Here is an 18,266-nt window from a genome sequence, read left to right as displayed (position 1 = left end):
AGATAGAGGAAAAAAAGGAAAGAAAAAGGATAAAAATTTGCATAGAAAAAAGGACCAAAGACAAATGGGAGAAAAAAACGTTTAGTATGGGTTGTCTGATTTATCCAAGTTTCTTTTTCCAGTAAAGAAAAAAAACCCCTCACTGTCCAAACGGTATTCTCAGCAATCCATTGTAATGTAGCAAGAGTGCAACACTGTGTTTACACAGCTGGTCTTAATTTCTTTCTTCTAGAGACTTTATCATCAGTTCAGTATTATCAAGAAAAAGTCAAGGTCAATTCTTCTTAGCCAGCTTCCTTTTATCTTTTTCAGTCAACTTCGTTCAGTCAACTTTGATTTACCACTAAATGGCAATGCAAACAAATAATTCATCGTATTTATCCTTTAAATTTAAATCTTTAAATTCACAGCTTCACTGCAAATCGAAAGCAAATCTCAAGAGATTGTCAAAAGTTACTAGAAAAGAACAAAAGCGCAGTGTGTGTCAGGATTCCAATTTGCTTTCTAGCCCTTAAACAGTTAAACAGTTCTATTGTTCCTTTTCATTTACTAATGGCTTCATCTGTCTGTTCGCTGCTGATCCGTGGGTAGAAGAGCTTTCTAATGCCAATTGCCCCCATTATCTCTTGCCACTCTTTCTTTAAAAAAAATTTCAACCAGAGGTTAAAGTTAATTACAAGAATGTTGTACTTTCAAGCAATCTTGTTATCTCACCCAGATGAAGCACTTCACTGTTTTTCCAAACTGCTCAGCGTAGAAGGTCATAATGGCTGCTTTCCCTTTTTTGGGTCCAGAAGCAAATTGCAGGTGTTTTGTGGGAGTTGGGTGGTGGTTCTCCTACCACACCCACTTGTGCTTCCCCTCTTCACTGCATTCCCAAGGCAGCTATGGTTAAACACCCCCTCAAACAGCAGGGAATCTGATGATTCTTCAGAGAGCCCCCTAGAGCAGTGTTTTTCAACCTTTTTTGTTCAAAGGCACACTTTTTTCATGGAAAAAATCATGAGGCACACCACCATTAGAAAATGTTAAAAAAAATTAACTCTGTGCCTATATTGACTATATATAAAGTAATTCTCCCACGGCACACCTTACACTATGTCACGGCACACTAGTGTGCCACGGCACAGTGGTTGAAAAACACTGCCCTAGAGAACATGTCCTGTTGCCGAGATTCAGGCCACACACACCTCTTTCAAATTAATATTTATGAGGAAGATCCATATTGAATATACCCAAGAAGTCCCATAAGCTATTTTAAGTCCCATAAGCTATTTTAAGCTGTCTTAAAATATAAAATAGTTTGCTCTAACTTATCAGCTTAAAATGTTCATAAACCACTACACTGGTATTTAGTATTTTTATTTTCAAATATCAAACCTTTTGCTTTGAGAATTGTGAGTTATCATAAAGCTGAAAAGTAGTGGCAGTCACTATGAATATGCTCTGAGCTGCACAATAAAGAATATGTTGACAAAAATTGTGTATTATATGTATGTATATATTTGTATACTATATAGCAATCATTTTATTCATGGAGTAGTCATATTGATGTGACAGAAAAACATGAAATGGAGCAACTGTTATTTATTGAAACTACTAGCTTCAGCTAAATACAGAGTGGTTGGAATTTTTTAATCTTTCAAACAGCAACTTCCTTTTTACCAAATATATAAGTAATATATTTTAACTTTTGCATTATGTAATTCATGTATTAATTTATTATTGTACCAATAAATAAATTTATTAAATGCAAAATATTAAAAGAACACAAATACTGCACTACACATTTTATAATTATTTCTAGCTAATCACAGTATTTATGGAGGTAAAGTTGTGATATTCTCTTTTAGGCTTGAATCTTTTACATGTATTTCTGAGTATAATATCAGTTTGAAAGAAAGATCCACTGTCTGTAATATACTTGTATCATGTCCTACTGAATAATGATCCTTACCTCTTGTACTAGGGAAGGAATTGTTAAGCTGTTCCATGACCTCTTCTAACCCTGGGCTTGTGGCCAGGGGAGGACTTAGTAGATCCTCCTCACCTAATAAAAAGAAAAGCAGAAGTATACTTCATCTATTCTACCACAGCATTCATCTATTAGTGTGTACAATAATTGGTTTAGAATATACAAAGCCATTCCAATTCATATGCTACAGATAAGTAAAACTTGATTATTACTCCTAGCATATTTATGTAGGTTTTTGGGGTACAAAACAGTAACATAGCTGTAATATTTTTAATAGTAAAGAAATGTGTTTAAGAATAGTATATTTAATCTATTATGTTCTTAAGCTCTCAGAAGAGAAGAATGTGGATTTTATATTACCACCTGCATAAGGTTTTATGTGTGTGTGTATGGGGGGAAGACATTTTTTTATTTTAAAGCAAGATACATATTGTGTGAAATATCTCTAATAATAAAGCAATAGAATTATTGTATCATAATGCACCCAAGTGCCAACTAATTGAGGTGATCAATGATGGTATTTTTGTAGACTTTAGCAGATAATGAACAAGTGAATCAATAGTCATATTCTTACAAGATGCTATTCATCAGGATTCCGTGGAAATCTGTAGTAATCATTAGGATGGCACCAGGTTGAAGAAGTACAGGTATTCTGGTCCACTACAATCGTACCTTCCTCACTGGGATACTTCTGAAGTTGAGCCTTGGATTCAATTGTTTGCATTCTAATGTTGGACCAGACAATGCTTTTTCTTGATACATTTCTTCCACTGTTTAATAATAATCTATGTGAACTTTCAAAACTATTCTTGAGCTCTGCAAATAAGTATCCTTAATACTTCTGTTTACTTAGCAAGATCAAAAGCAGATTTATGATTGAATGACAGAGTATAATGAACACACTGGCACTGACATAATATAGCAGTATGAATTTCCATGCTGAAAGTGGTATTTGAGCGAAAACAGAAAAACTGTAAATAATATAAAATTCAATTTTACTCCTGTTGTTATGGTCCAACCATTTACTAGAGAGAAATAGGACAGAGCTTGCTAATCAGTCCACTGGGACAGGGAATCTGTTAAGATGGTTTGCTTCTAAGGTCTTCTAAAATTCTACATAATTATGAATTCTTCAAAGAATTCCAGATAGCAAAGCTGATGATTGAACCCTAACTGATAATGGAACACTGAGATAACTCAGGATTGACGTTATTGGTCCAAACTATGCTGACACAAAATGCAGTGTTCAGATAGCAACAGAATTTATCATTGAACTTTGAGGGATAAAATGTTTGGGAGATGAGTAGCATACAAATTTCAACCATGTGTTGAATTGCGTTGCTATGACTGTAAATAACTTTCTAGCTGCATTGTATACGGAACTATCTTTGGGTTATTATGTTATTAGTAGCTTCCATGTAAGGTCCTGCCTCTCCCTCCTGTTCAAGAAGGCATTGGACTCTCGAAACGTTAGCATTTCAAAAGGAAACTTTTATTGAAAGGAAGTGAATTCAAAACAATGCAAAGAAGGTCTGAATTACCCCCAGGCAATTCTGTTAGAATATGTTTATGTTTATGTTTATTCAATTTGTATGCCGCCCTATTCCCGAGGGACTCAGGGCGGCTAACAAACAGAGGGGAAGGGGAGTACACACAGGAAAACAAAAAGACAAGCAAATTAAAACACAATAACAGTCGCAATAATTCAAGTGGGGGCTGGGAACTCATCAGCCCCAGGCTTGCCGGAGCAGCCAAGTCTTAGTGGCTTTGCGGAAAGCCGGAAGGGTGGTCAGGGTCTGGATCTCCATGAGGAGATCGTTCCAGAGGGCCGGAGCAGCCACAGAGAAGGCCCTCCCCCAGGGAGTTGCTAGTCGACACTGGCTAGCAGATGGAATTCGGAGGAGGCCTAATCTGTGGGATCTAATTGGTCGTAGGGAGGTAATTGGCAAGAGGCGGTCTCTCAAGTACCCAGGTCCAATACCATGTAGGGCTTTAAAAGTAACGACTAGCACCTTGAAGCGAGTCTGGAGGGCAACAGGCAGCCAGTGCAGCTCGCGGAGGATAGGTGTGACATGGGTGTACCGAGGTTCACCCACAATCGCTCGTGCGGCTGCATCCTGGACAAGCTGAAGTCTCCGAATACTCTTCAAGGGCAGCTCCATGTAGAGCGTGTTACAGTAGTCCAGTCTTGAGGTCACAAGGTGTTCTAAGGGCCTCCCGGTCCAGGTAGGGTCACAATTGGTGCACCAGGCAAACCTGGGCAAATACCCCAATGGCCAAGCCGACAAATGATGTTCTAAAGTCAGCTGCGGGTCCAGGAGGACTCCCAAATTGCGAACCCTGTCTGAGGGGCGTATAATTTCACCCCCCAGACTGAGAGGTGGAGTACAAGGCCAATCTTTGGGAGGGAACAGTAATAGCCACTCGGTCTTGTCGGGATTGAGTGCAAGCTTGTTCATACCCATCCAGACCCTGACAGCCTCCAGGCACTGACACATCACTTCAAACGCTTCACTGAGTTGGCACGGGGCGGACAGATACAACTGTGTATCGTCCGCATATTGGTGGTATTTTATCCCGTGCCGCCAAATGATGTCACCCAGCGGCTTTATGTAGATATTGAATAGGAGGGGGGACAGGACCGAACCCTGCAGTACCCCGTAGTTAAGAGGCCTAGGGGTTGACCTCTGCCCTCCGACCAACACCGACTGCGACCTGTCTGAGAGGTAGGGGGAGAACCACCGAAGAACGGTGCCTCCCACTCCTACCTCCCGCAACTGCCGCAGAAGGATACCATGGTCAATGGTATCGAAGGCCGCTGAGAAGTCAAGGAGCACTAGGATGGAGGTATGGCCCCCATCCCTGGCTCTCCAGAGATCATGGATCAGCGCGACCAAAGCAGTTTCCGTGCTGTAGCCAGGCCTGAATCCAGACTGAAAGGAATCCAGATAATCGGTTTCATCCAAGGACCGCCGGAGCTGAAAGACCACCACTTTCTCAACAACCTTCCCAACAAAGGGGAGGTTGGAAACTGGACGATAGTTACTCAAGATGGCTGGATCCAAAGACGACTTCTTCAGGAGGGGTCTCACCACCGCAGCCTTTAAAAGGGGCAGGAAGGATCCCTCCTGGAGAGAGGTGTTAACTATCATCTGGATCCAGCCACGTGTCACCTCCCTACTGTTCGCGACCAGCCAGAAAGGGGACGGGTCCAGTATACAAGTGGAGGCACTCACCGCTCCCATGGCCTTGTCCACTTCCTCAGGCATGACAAGTTGAAACTCAGTCCATAAATTCCGCTCAAGACCTTCCCCCGGTACCTCGGCTGGCTCTGAGCAATTGGAGTCCAGGTCTGTCCGAATCCGAGCGACTTTATCTGCTAGAAACTGAACAAACTCCTCAGCTCTATCTTGTAAAGGGTCATCCGCGTCCCTCCCTTTCAAGAGGGAGCGGATTATTCTAAACAAGGTGGCTGGGCGCGATTCAGCGGACACAATAAGAGCGGCAAAATGTGTACATTTCGACGCCTGTATTGCCACAAGATAGGCTCTGATATAGGCTCTCATCAGTGCTCGGTCTGATTCAGACTTACTGGCCCTCCAGCGGTGCTCGAGACGTCTCTTTTGGCGCTTCATCTCCCGGAGTTCCTCGGTGAACCAAGGAGCTCTCCTGGATCCGCTACCTCGGAGAGGCCGTAAAGGCGCAATCCGGTTTAGAGCCCCCGCCACCGCTGTGTTCCAAGCAGCAACCAAGGTCTCCACCGGACTGTGGACGAGAGCATCAGGTATTACACCAAGCGCCGTCTGAAAACCCATAGGGTCCATCAGGCGCCTGGGGTGGAACCACCTAATCGGTTCCTTCTCCCTATGGTGGGGGATTGGTCTCCGAAAGTCAAGCCTCAGTAGTGATCAGACCATGACAAGGGCAAGATCTCAGTGCCCCTCAAATCTAGATCACGTCTCCACTGCTCCGAGAGGAATACGAGGTCAAGTGTGTGACCCGCTGAGTGAGTCGGGCCCCGAATTACTTGGGTCAAGTCCATGGCCGTCATGGAAGCCATGAACTCCTGCACCCCATCAGAGTGATCACCGAGCAAAGGCAGATTGAAATCCCCCAGTATCATAAGCCTGGGGAACTCAACTCAGCTACGGACTCGAGGAGCGAGGGGAGGGCTGTTGCAATGCTGTTGGGAGGCAGGTACATTAACAACAAGCCCACTTGACCCCGAAGATCCAACTTCACCAGCAAGGACTCACAGCCGACAAGCTCCGGAGCAGGGATCCTACGAGGAACTAAAGACCTCGGATAATAATAGCCACTCCCCCACCCCTTTCCCTGGGGTCGCGGCTGATGAAGCACCTGAAAACCCTCTGGGCACATTTCAGTGAGGGGGACTCCTCCCTCCGGGCCCAGCCAGGTTTCAGTAATACATGCCAGGTCTGCCCCTTGTCTAATATTAGGTCCCGGACGAGGGGAGCCTTGTGAACCACAGACCTGGCATTTAGCAACAGCAGCCTGAGACCAGGGCCCTGACTACTCATGCCATCTGGCCTTGGAGTGGAACTAGTAGGGCTGGAAGGGGGGAACGCTGTGACGTAGCGGACCCTCCTTCCCCGGTAATGGCTAACCCTAAAGTTCCCGCCGTACCTGTCCCTCCCCATCATGACCATAATGTTCCGGCCCACTCCTGTGTCCGTGGTCCCCCCCCATAGCTATCGCATTCTTCGGCAGGCCATTTAACCCAGACATTCTAAGGCTGGGACTGGACCTGGGACCCCCTAATACTTCTGCGAGTGCACTCAGTGCAGGAGGACCCAGGTTGTGGTCCCAGCCCACTCAAACATACCCATTCATACTCCCAGACAATCCCCACAGAACAATTTAAAAACACAAAATACAGTAGTAAGGTTAATAAAAGTGGGCACATTCATTCAACCACACTCATACAACATACACTCACCATACCGATTTAAAAAATTGCGCAATAGTGCAAAATTGAGATCGTACAAAATCGTCCTAATATGGAAGAGGCAAGCTAGTGTCCCAATCTTCTCCAGGCAGGGAGAGCAAGGTCCAAAAGTCTGGAGTAGGCAGGACGTTAATAAGAGTAGGAGGGAGGTAAGCAGCACACTCTCTGCCCACGTCCTCATTCGGCCCCTGCCCTCTCTTTCTGCCAGGATGGAAAAGCAGAATAATAGGCAGGGGCACAAATGGGAATCCCAGGGGGGCCGGGGATAGGATCCAAAGTCTCGGCTCACTCCCCAATGATGTTCCTCAGGACAGACGCAAGGGCAGGGGTGGCCAAAAGGCAAGCAAGCCAGAAACGGCAACAGTTATAGAAGCGAAAATCAAAAGGCCAGTCATGGTCGACAAACAGCCGGGATGACAATAGACAGAGCACGGCCTCCCGGGCAGTCAGAGTCAAAAGACTGCATCCATGCTGGAAGGGGAGGGGAGGAGGAGAGGAGGGGGAAAAACCCCTCTCAACAGCTGTGCCGCAACCTTCTCAGGCGGCGTCAGCAAGCCAGCAGGCCATCAACCCTACCCCCACCCCTAAACCCTAACTCTTACCCTAACCCTGAACAGCCCTAGCCCTAGCCCTAGCCCTAACCCTGACCCTAACACTAGCCCTAAACCTAAACCTAATCCCAATCCTAGACCCTGGCCCTAATCCTAGCCCTACACCTAACCCTAACCTAACACTAACACTAACTAGCCCTAACCTTAGCCCTAACCCTAACCCTGACCCTGGTCCTAACCCCCAACAGCACAGCAGCAGTTGGGCAGTCAGGCAACAAAAGTAGGGGTCAGGGCCCCCCCAAGACGGGCCACCAACCAGCCGAGACCGTCGCGATTAGTGGCAGTCACAGAAGGATCAGGGCTCCCCCACACATGCTCTTCCAGAATGTACTCAAGCGGCGGGACCGGCGACGTTCTCAGATGGCCTCAGCAATCATGGCCAATGGCTGATGGCTCCTCCAGGGCCGCTGGGCCGCGGTGTTTGTATGTCACGGCATTCTCTGGCGGCCTTGTCCATGGCGGCTTCGGTGTTCCCCGCGGGTGGGCCGCACAGTTCCTGGCAGCCACAGCGATCTCAAGCTGCAGCGCTCATCGGCGGTTTCGGCGTCCACAGCGTCCGGGCCGCGGTGTTCAAAATTCGGCCGCGGCGTTCTCCAGTGGCCACAGCAGGTGGGTCGCGTGGCTCCTAGCAGCCGGAGCAGTATCAGGCCATGGCGCTCTCGGCCGGTTGCGCACTCGGCGGCCTTGGCGTTTCCCAGCAGATGGGCCACGTAATTTCTGGCAGCTGCTATTCCTGGCTGCCGCCCAGCTCCTGGCAGCCGTGGCGATCTCAAGCTGCGGCGCTCACAGGCTGCCTCAACGTTTTCGGTGTCGGAGCAGTGGTGCTCTCACCCTGGCCGCGGCGTTCTCAGGCGGCCCACAAACGCAGAAGTGGCTTCAGCGGAGTCTCCCGGACAGCTGGGCTGCGGAGTCCCAAGCGGCGTTGGCGTCTTGCGTGCCCAGCAGCTCCCGAGAGGCAAGTCGCTCCAATACACTACTGGCACCGGTGCTCTTAAAATTTGTTTGTCCTCAGCCTCCACATTAGCCCAGCTCCCGGACACAATTTCGCCTCTTTCCAGGTATTTTTTACATAGGCATAGCCGGAGCGATAAGCTCGGCAGACATCTTCCTTCCTTGCACATGCGAATAAAGTGGTTAGAAACTCCTCCACTCAGGTTGATGTTGAATATGCCAATGCATAAGTGCAAAGATGTGGAAACAGTACTCCTGAGAAAGAGTTAAGCAGTTGTTCCCATGCACTTCTTCTGTGAGGCTTCTAAACTGAGAGAAAACAGATGTCCCTCCTCCCTTGTGCATTCCCCAAGATAAATCAAAACACAGGACAGAATAGATGGCAAGGTAAAAATTATAAACTAGGGAATTACAGGACACATAGGAAACAGGGTGAGAGCAATGTGAGGACAAGAATCCGGGGTCCTCTCCCAACTTGAATGGCAGTATCACGATAGGGATCAAAAAAATGAGGGGATTACTTGTAAGAGAGAACAGAAAGACGAACATCATAGAGAGTTAGTTTGGTTTGTTAGGATACTTCCAGTGAAACTTTTTCAGCAGTGCAGCGGCCCTAACAAGTTTCTTAGCTACCCACTCATTTTCTGAGGGAGGTAATGTCTCCAGGTGACTAGGTATTGAGTCGAACCCCGAAGGGCATGGGAGTCAAGGATCTTTTCAATTTTAAAGTGTTTTCTCCGATCATAATAGGGGTCGGAGGAGTGTCTACTGGGGGCTTTACAGGTTTCAATAGGCTGTAGTGAAAAACTAAGTGGACCTCTTGGGGAGTAGTAATTCTACTGTTACTAGGTTGATGATTCTAGTGATTGGGAAAGGTGATTGGGAAAGGCCCTATGAATTTGGGTCCCAATTTCTTTAAGGGTTGAAAGGTTTGTAGGAATTTTGTGGATGGGTAAACCATATCACCTACATGCTTTAAATGGGTTTGGTTCTGTCCTTTTGTCAGCTTGTGTTTTAAAAGTGGCTGTAGCTTCATTCAGGGCTAGTCTCACTAATGGCCAGGTGTTTTGCAGTTGTTGCATCTGCTCCTTAAGTGAGGGTATGGTTGGTTCCTCTACTGGTAATTCTGGCATTAAGATGAAGTTCTGGCCAGTGGCAACTCAAAATGGGGTGAACCCAGTGCAAGAGTAGACAGAGTTATTATAGACAACTTCTGAAAAAGGCAGGAGGTCAGCCAGTTATCTTGTTGATAGTTAATAAACCATCTTAAATATTGTTCCAGAACCGAGTTCAGTCTCTCTGTTGATCCGTTAGTCTGAGGATGATGATGAGAACTTAGGCTCCAAGAAGGTCCAAAAACGCCTTACAAAACTTTGAAGTGAATTGGACCCCCCAATCAGATATTATCCTCTGTGGGCAGTGGCGAAATCTATTTTGTTTTGCCACTGGTTCTGTGGGCGTGGCTTGGGGGAGTGTCATGTGACTGGGTGGGCATGGCCAACTTTTCCCCCCACTTTTTAAAGCATTTTTTCTACCTATTCACCCGAACCAGCAGGAAAAAATGCTTTAAAAAGTGAAAAAAAAGAGGTTCCGACGATCGTGTGGCTCACAACTGATACGTGCGATCGTAGGAACCTTTCCCCCCCCACTTTTCAAAGCATTTTTTCTACTATTCACCCAAACCAACAGGAGAAAAATGCTTTAAAAAGTGGGAGGGGAAAGGCTCCAATGATCATGTGGATCAGCTGTGAGCGTGCGATCATCGGAACCTTTTTTTCCACTTTATAAAGCATTTTTTTTTACTACTGGTTCTGGCGAACCTCAACATTTTTTGCTACTGGTTCTAGTGAACTGGTAAGAACCAGTAGCATTTCACCCGTTTGTGGGGCCGAATGTAGTCAATAGATATGCTGCAGGAAGAGTTTGGCAAGTGCCTTAGCAGTGGGGATCTTTTGGCAGGGAATGAAGTGGCTTGGAGAAAAGGTCTGTTACGATCCAGATAACAGTTGTCCCCCCAATTTCAGGTAACTCTACAATAAAATCCATAGAGACATGTCATGACATGTTTGCATGAGAGGAATTCTCTGACTAGCTGGGACGTATACTTTTCCTCCCACCCACCTAAGTCATCTTTAATTAAACAGGTGCTTTATGGGCCATTGTTTTGTAGAGCTTTTTTAAATGCCTGAGTGGTCGCATTGTCCATAAGTGGTTCTTGTTTAGCTTCCACCCTGGTCATCACTTTGGCTGCCAGGCTGGGAGCATGGGTTTGATCACTTCAGGTTCCCACTAGGAAACTGAGGCTTTCTGGATGGTGTATCTGTTAAAATGTTTTTCCCCTAGGGAAGTATTGCAAACCACAGGAAGGTTTGTAGTTGTTTGCAGGTGCGGGTGGAGAACTGTTTGCACTTTCCCTGGGTCCACTTCCACGTCCTGGTGGGAAATCCTATATCCCAGGTAGTCAATTCTATCTTTGTAAAATTCACATTTGGAAAGTTTTGCATAAAGTTTTGCAGCATGGAGTTTGTTTGGGACCGCTCAGACAAGCTTTACGTGCTCGACTTTTCTCTCAGTATATATTAACATGTCATCTAAGTACACCAGAACCCCTTTGTACAGGTGCTCATGGAGCACCTCATTTATGAGTTGCATAAACATGGCAGGGACGCCTTATAATCCAAATGGGAGCACTCCAAAGGAGTATTAAAAGGTGTTTTCCATTCGTCCCCTTCCCTAATCCTGATTCAGTAGTAAGCTTTTCTTAGGTTATTTTGAAATATAAAATTCCTTGGGTGAGGTGGGCTAACATGTCTTTCATGAGGGGGAGGTACACATTCTCCATGCTCACAGTGTTTAAATTTCTATAACCTACACAAAGGCACAAAGGCCCATCTTTTTTCTCTCGGAATAGCAGTGGGGCAGCAATTTTTGGTCAGGTGGGTTTGCTGAAACCTCTAGCCAGGTTTTTATTTTTGAAGGCTCTCAATTCAAGTTCCCTGGGGGACATGCTATACATTTTTGGTTTTGGTAGTTTGGACCCTGGGAAGGATCTTGATAGCGCAGTCTGTGGGGCGGGAGGGGGGAGCTCATTGGAGCCTTCTTCAGTGAACACCTCAGCTAGGTCCTTGTACTCCCTCAGCTGCCCTGGTCTGGTGCGGCCTTTCCTGCCGTCACTGCTTCTTTGTTTTGATCTCTCCCCAGTTCCTCTCTTCGGCCATCAGGTCCAGTCACATGCTATTGAAATCTTAGAAGTCCTCTGCTTCCAGTTCACTTTGGGTTCCACTTCCTCAACCATATGAGCCCTAGAACTAGTGGCCATTCCATTCCAGGTGCAACAATGAGTCTCTCATCATGAGTCCCCAATTGCTATGTCTAGCAATTCTGTAGCAAAAATATTCCCCCATGTGACTGACCCATCTAACTGGCAGAACATGAGATTTTTTAGCTTCCGCAAGTGTATGCCCAATTTTCCCACCAGGGTTGGGCTAATCAAACACCGGGTGTATCCTGGGTCCAAGAGGGCTGAGATTTTCACTCTTTCCCCCCGACTGGGGATGAACAGTGTTAGGGGCAGGGTGAATGACTCAATCAATTTGCTTACCAGCAGGTCATCTTCAGGATTGCTTTCGGATGGGCCCAATTCCTCCCCAGGTGATGCCAGAGTTCCTTGCCCCAATTTTGCGAAGGGGTGAAACTCCACAGCCTCTCCACTTCTCAGTGCAGTGTCTTTTCCTCGGGGGGTTGTTTTTGTAGGCATTCTGGCTTTCAAGCAGGAGTTTGTGAATGATGCTCAGCTGCACGGTGCCTCTCCTTCCCGCATTTGAAGTAGGCAGATGAACTCGGTGCCAGAGGGTCTTGCGGTTTAAAAGCTCTCGCTTTCCCTGAGGTGGATATCTCTTCCAGGCTCTTCCCCTTCGGTACTGATTTCTGGCCATGTCAATCTCCACTTCTTTAGCCAGGATGTACCAGTCGTGCAGGCAGCCTGGGACCCCTCGAGCCAGGTAACAGTCATGATTCAGGCCATCTTTGAACCAGCTCCCTAGGATGTCTTCCGGCCAGTCCACTCTGCAGATGAGGTTTCAGAACCCTTCAGTGTATTCAGCTACCGGCCAGCACTCATTTCATGATTCTGATGCGATTGCAAGGTTTGCGATCTGCCAAGCAGTCTTCAAATCAGTGGCAGAAAGCCATCCTGAATCGGTCGAAGTTCCATAGTTTAGGGGTGTCTGTGTTGTGGAGGGTCACCATCCAATGGGTTGCTGTCCCTTCCAGGGCCAAGGTGACAACTCAGGCCCAAGTGCCCTGGGTCTGGAAATCCCTCCTGTACTACTGCATGTACTTGAGGACATGTACCATGAAAAACTCCAGTTGCTGCAGGTTGCCATCATACTTCACTCTCAAGGGTGTGTGTGTCTTCCTCTCCACTTGTGGCGCTCTGAGCTGGCCAGGAACGATTGCAAGGGCTGGTGCTGCACAGATGGGTTCACCTGCATGGCTGTTTCTCCATCACTGTGTCTGCTTGGCCTGCTGCTGCTGGATCTGGGGGGCAGCCCCGGCCTTGTTGGCTCCTGCCTCGCCCCATCTCTGGTATCAATCTAATCCTCCCCTTGTTCTGTGGTTTTCAAAAGCCTCCATCAGGAACCGCACAACATTTCTCTTGAGACGGTCATCTTTGACTGGTTCTTTGATTAGCTCTTCCTAGTCAGACAGGGCTTCCAGCTTGTGTTTCCAGCCTGGTTGTTGACTGCCCCAGGTGAGGATGACTTCTCAGGTTCTTCCGTCCCAGTTATCTTTCTTCCCACTCTGATCTATCATCTGGGCTTCGTGGGGGCCTCCAAACTAGCTTCGATGTCTTCAATGGGGCAGATGCATCTGGCTTCTGGCTGTTGGTGGTAGAGGTCTCACCCCAGCATTCTCCTTCTCCTTGCTCGTCACTTTGCTCCGATACTATGTGTAGGGTCCCCTCGGTAGAGTGAGTTTGCTTCTCCAGGTTGACCACTTTTGCAGACACTGCTTTATGTAAGGCCCTACCTCTCCCTCCTGTTCAAGAAAACATGGACTCTTGAAACTTTAGCACTTCAAAAGGAAACTTGTATTGAAAGGAAGCGAATGCACAACAATGCAAAGAATGGTCTGAGTCGTTCCCCGCAGGCAATTCCGTTACAATAAAGTGGTTAGAAACCTCTCCTCTCAGTTTGATGTTGAATGAGCCAATCCACAAGTGCGAAGATGTTGTAAAAATGGTAGTCCTGAGAAAGACCTAAGGAGTCGTTCCCATGCACTTCTTCTGTGATGCTTCTAAGCTGAGAGAAAACAGACTCCCTTGTACATTCTCCAAGGTAAATCAAAACACAGGGAAGAATAGGGTAACAGTTATAAACTAGGGAATTATAGGATACATAGGAAACAGGATGAGAGTACAAGAATCCGGGGTTCCCTCCCCAGTGGAATGGCAGTATCATGATAGGGATCTGACATTCTAATTCACTTCTATACTCAATCAAATGTAATACAAGTGAAAGCAAATTCTTGCAGAAACCATCTGTGCAACCATTATTTTTAGTTTTGGCCCCCAGAACTTTAATAACTATCAAACTATCACACAACTATCACATCTTTTTTTTGTTAGGTGCTTCAATATGCAGAAGCTCTACATTTCAAATTAAGTTTTTATGGTAAGCTATGTTTCTGGCATAGCAATTGCTTTGTTAGTCAGGGGAGCACCAAAATTTGTAAGACACCGTTGAGAGATTCCAGTAGTGAATAATGATCCACTTCTGTGAATATTGACATCCATTCAGAAGACAAGGTAGTTGAGTTGATTCCATAGAACAGCTTTGGGAAATACAATAATCACCAATTGCTATATAGTAAAAATAGCTAGAAACAAATTAGGTGGCGATAGTTTTGTCAAAAAGTATTTGCTTGGTTCTCTTTGGCACTATTATGAACTTAAATTTAATAATAATTCAGTTAGATAGTGGAAACTCTTTTCAGGCTTTTTGCTTTGCTCCAGGGCAGTAACTGATAGAACATAATCAAAATAAAATGTATTAGAACTTTTCTTGCATTTTGTATTTGTTTTGAATCTACAGATGTTAAAGCACTATTTCCCTTCTAACCCATCCCATTAGAAATATTAAAGGAACTATAAATGAAACTTTGAGGAATGTATGTAAGCCTTAGGCTCGTGGTTGCTCACTTCTGACCTCTAGTATGTCACAAGCATATATGCAATTTCTCATGATAACACAACAAAATAAAACCAAATGGGCTTCCATGCTATTTTCTATAATGCAGATTGTGTGTGCAGACAATAAGTAATAACGCCGTCAGCTTGCCTCTCCTCCAGCAAATTAAATCAGTCCATATAGAAAAGAATCCCAGCACAGGAAACAAGAGAAACTTTAAATCAAGAAACAAATATAATGTTCCTGGGTATGCAATTATCATTAATGAGAATATGAATAAAATTATTTATTACAATTATTTTAAAAAGTGCTTCATTTTTAGCTTACCCATAGAATCTGTAGTCTGACTACCAACAACGCGGAGAAGCATTGGCTGATTATTTTCCGATCTCTCTACTGAGGTAGGGGAAGACTGGGTTGTACAATTCACCTTTGCATCTTGAGGCTGAAATACCAGAAATTATATGTTAATTTTACAAGTAGCAGCATGACCACTAGCACGCCCATCACACAGATGTACTGAGAAGTAAATTTCACCAATTTAGAAAGGTTTCCAATATTACAGAGGATTTCAGTTTGCATATTTATATTCTATGCCCAGGATGGCAAACCTATGGCACACGTGCCATAGGTGGCATGCAGAGCCATTTATCAGGGCACATGTGTGCGCTCGCCAGCTGAATTGAGCCTTTTTTAAAGCCATTTTCCCCTCCCCAGGCTCCAGAGGCTTTATAAGGAGGGTGGTCACAGGAGGGTGAAAAGAGCCTCCCCTGCCCCGCCTCCAGAGACTTCAGGAACTTCCCTAAAGCCTCCGGAGCACAAAAAACCAGCCCTATGGGCAAACTGGAAGTACAGACTTCCGGTTTGCCCATAGGGCTGGTCTTTTGGGCTCTGGAGGCTTCAGAGAAGCTCCTGAAGTCTCTAGGGCCTTCCGGGGGGTGGGGGGGCTGTTTTCACCCTCCCCAGGCTCCTATAAAGCCTCTGGAGCCTGGGGAGGGCAAAAAAAGCATGCAAAAAATGGGGGGAGCGCCTCTCATGCCCACATGCACATGGGGTGGTGGTGGTTGCATGTTGCATTATGAGTGCAGCACGCCCGTGCACAACCCCCCGTATGGCACGTGAGCCAAAAAAGGTTCACCATCGCTGTTCTATACAATCCCTGAGTACTACATTTTTATTTTGTGATACAATAACTACAAGAAAATTAAAGTAAAAAGCCACATTATTTCCTAACAAATAAAAGAGAAAAGCAGATGTCTTGCCTGTTCCAATAGTTGTCTTAACCTATGTAGCTGTGATTCTAACTGTTTGTTGTGATCCTCTAGGATCTGCATCCTGGCTTCTAGACGCCCTTTGTGTTGACGGAGCAACTTGGCTTCTGCAATGAGTTCAGCATCTCGTGGACTCTGTGGTGAAATGGGCATCATCTCAGGTGGGGATGGCAGTGGAGATAGTCCTTTGTGATCATGTTGCTGCTTCAACTGGTCAAATTCTGCCTGCAGGTTTCTATTGAAAGAATAAAAATAAAAATATTTATGAATATGCATGCTTTTCCATTTTATAGAAACCCTTACAAGGTTTAATTTCTACTAAATTAAGGACTTGTCCATAAAAACTGTTATCATAATGGAGAGGAGGGGCTAATGTCGCGACGACACAATGTGCGATCTTGGAACTCCAAGATCGCAGTCAATATTTCTGCCGCTGGACGGTCCTTTTGGCCCTAAACTGTCCCGTAGAGATGGTGACAGAGAAGAGTAAGTCCTGCTGATCTCAGGGACACCGCAAAGTCCCTGACTGATCCAGGAGAAGCTCTTATTTCCAATGACAGAAACGCAGCCATTGAAACTGCTGAATTTGGGACAGCTCCAGAATGGAAAGAAAGCGGAAAGAGAAAGTGTGTCAAATTGGTGAGGAAATTTTATTATTTGAAAAGAGACTACCCCCCCCCCCAAAATCAAAACTAAATTAAAATTGAAGACAGAAGAAGTAAGCAGCAAAATTAAACTACATTAAACTTAGTGTGTTATATTTTTTTAATTTTTCTTTTTATGGATGGAATTTTTGCAAATGTTTCCTATTTTTTAAACTGAATGGATTAGCTTTTCTTCTACTTTTTCTTCTTTTTTATATCTATGGATTAAAATTTTTCTTTTTTTACAATGCTTGATTATTTTCTCTCTCCATTTAAGAATTTTTTTCTTTAAGTTTGAAAATATAAAGAGGAATATAAAGAGGGCTGTAACAATAAAGGGAAAAGAAGTAACACTGCCACTTAGAGGCTGGAGATTTGGAAACATTGTTTTTTTCTTTTTTCTCTTTGATCATTTGACACTTCAAGGCTTTTCAGCTTGTTTATCGAGAGTGATAGTAGGAAGAGCATGGGTTGTTTACATAGGTGTTCTTCAGGAGTTCTATCAGCAGCTGGACTGGAGGGAAGACAAAGCCTTGACTTGAAAGATTATAATGAACTTGCTTGAAATCTAACAAGAAGCCTTGAATGCTATAGTCGCAGTGTTTACAAGTTGGAAGAATGGCGCAACAGCAAAAAGAAATTTTAACATTGCTAATGATTATGTTTGAAAGTCAAAAAATATTAGTAGTAACAGAGAAAATTGAGAAGAGATTGGAGAATATAGAACACAAAACAGAAAAATTTGATGGAAAAATTGAGGATGTTTATCAAATGAGGAAAGTGGAGGACAGAGTTCTAAAAATTGAAGAAAAAAATGAGCAAAGAGATAAGAAAATTGTGGATACTGACAGCAAACTGAGCATGGTTGGAAACGGCAAGAGTCGAATATGGAAAAGGGAGGTAGATGGAGTGGAACTCTACCCTAGATTTCAAAGTATAGAAGAAGAAAAGAAAGAAAAATTGATGGAGGTAAGGAGAGAAATCTTCACAGAAGCACCGTTGATAACCAAAGACAAGCTGATGGAAGGAGCAGATATTCCCCGTCAGCCATATAGGGTTGCCATATAGCAGTGGTGGGATTCAAATTTTTTTACTATCAGTTCGGTGGGCATGGCATGGCTTGGTGGGCATGGTAGGGGAAAGATACTGCAAAATTCCTATTCCCTCCCCACTCCTGGGGGAAGGATACTGAAAAACTGGCCCATTTTTGGGCTTCCAAACCTTCTGCGCACTGTGTTTTCACCCTCCCGGTCCCCAGAAACATTCTGCAGGGCAAAAATGGGCCATGAGGAGCATTACAGAGTGTTTCTGGGGGCCTGGGAGGGCGAAAACGTGTTGCACAGAGGGCTTGGGAGCCCAAAAACATGTTCATTTTTGGCAAAAAAAGGGCCATGTAGAACACTGCAGAGTGCTTCTGGGGGTCTGGGAGAGTGAAAATCCAACACGCAGAGGCCGAAAAAAATAGTTTTTGTTTTCTTCCTGTAAATTTAGTTGCGTCTTATAGGCTGAAAAATATGGAACATCATCTAGACATTTAACATGACAAATAACATCCATAAGTAGAAAAGAAACATATGTTAAATTGATAAATTACATAAATTACATCTAGCTGTTTTGCTTTCTGGTTTGAAAGTTATTTAATATATCGATACAT

General features: G+C 44.9%; 1 protein-coding gene across 7 annotated transcripts in view; it reads right to left on the bottom strand.

Moving 5' to 3' along the window:
• The window catches only part of DMD (dystrophin), a 1,286,665-nt gene that overhangs the window by 13,536 nt on the left and 1,254,863 nt on the right, over nt 1–18,266 (bottom strand). For all 7 annotated transcript variants that reach the window (XM_087721810.1, XM_087721811.1, XM_087721815.1 and 4 more), the window contains 3 exons: nt 15,960–16,203; nt 15,025–15,142; nt 1,958–2,050 (listed from right to left, as the gene is read on the bottom strand). In XM_087721810.1, the coding sequence (XP_087577936.1) occupies nt 1,958–2,050; nt 15,025–15,142; nt 15,960–16,203 (455 nt within the window). The remainder of the gene's footprint in view (nt 1–1,957; nt 2,051–15,024; nt 15,143–15,959; nt 16,204–18,266) is intronic.

This window comes from Thamnophis sirtalis, unplaced genomic scaffold, assembly GCF_051295495.1.
Source record: "Thamnophis sirtalis isolate CommonGarterSnake01/CBP01778 unplaced genomic scaffold, rThaSir2_p1.2 scaffold_8, whole genome shotgun sequence".
In the NCBI taxonomy this organism is placed as follows: domain Eukaryota; kingdom Metazoa; phylum Chordata; class Lepidosauria; order Squamata; family Natricidae; genus Thamnophis; species Thamnophis sirtalis.
The sequence above is the reverse complement of the archived record's forward strand: the minus strand, read 5'-3'. Positions and strand labels throughout refer to the sequence as shown.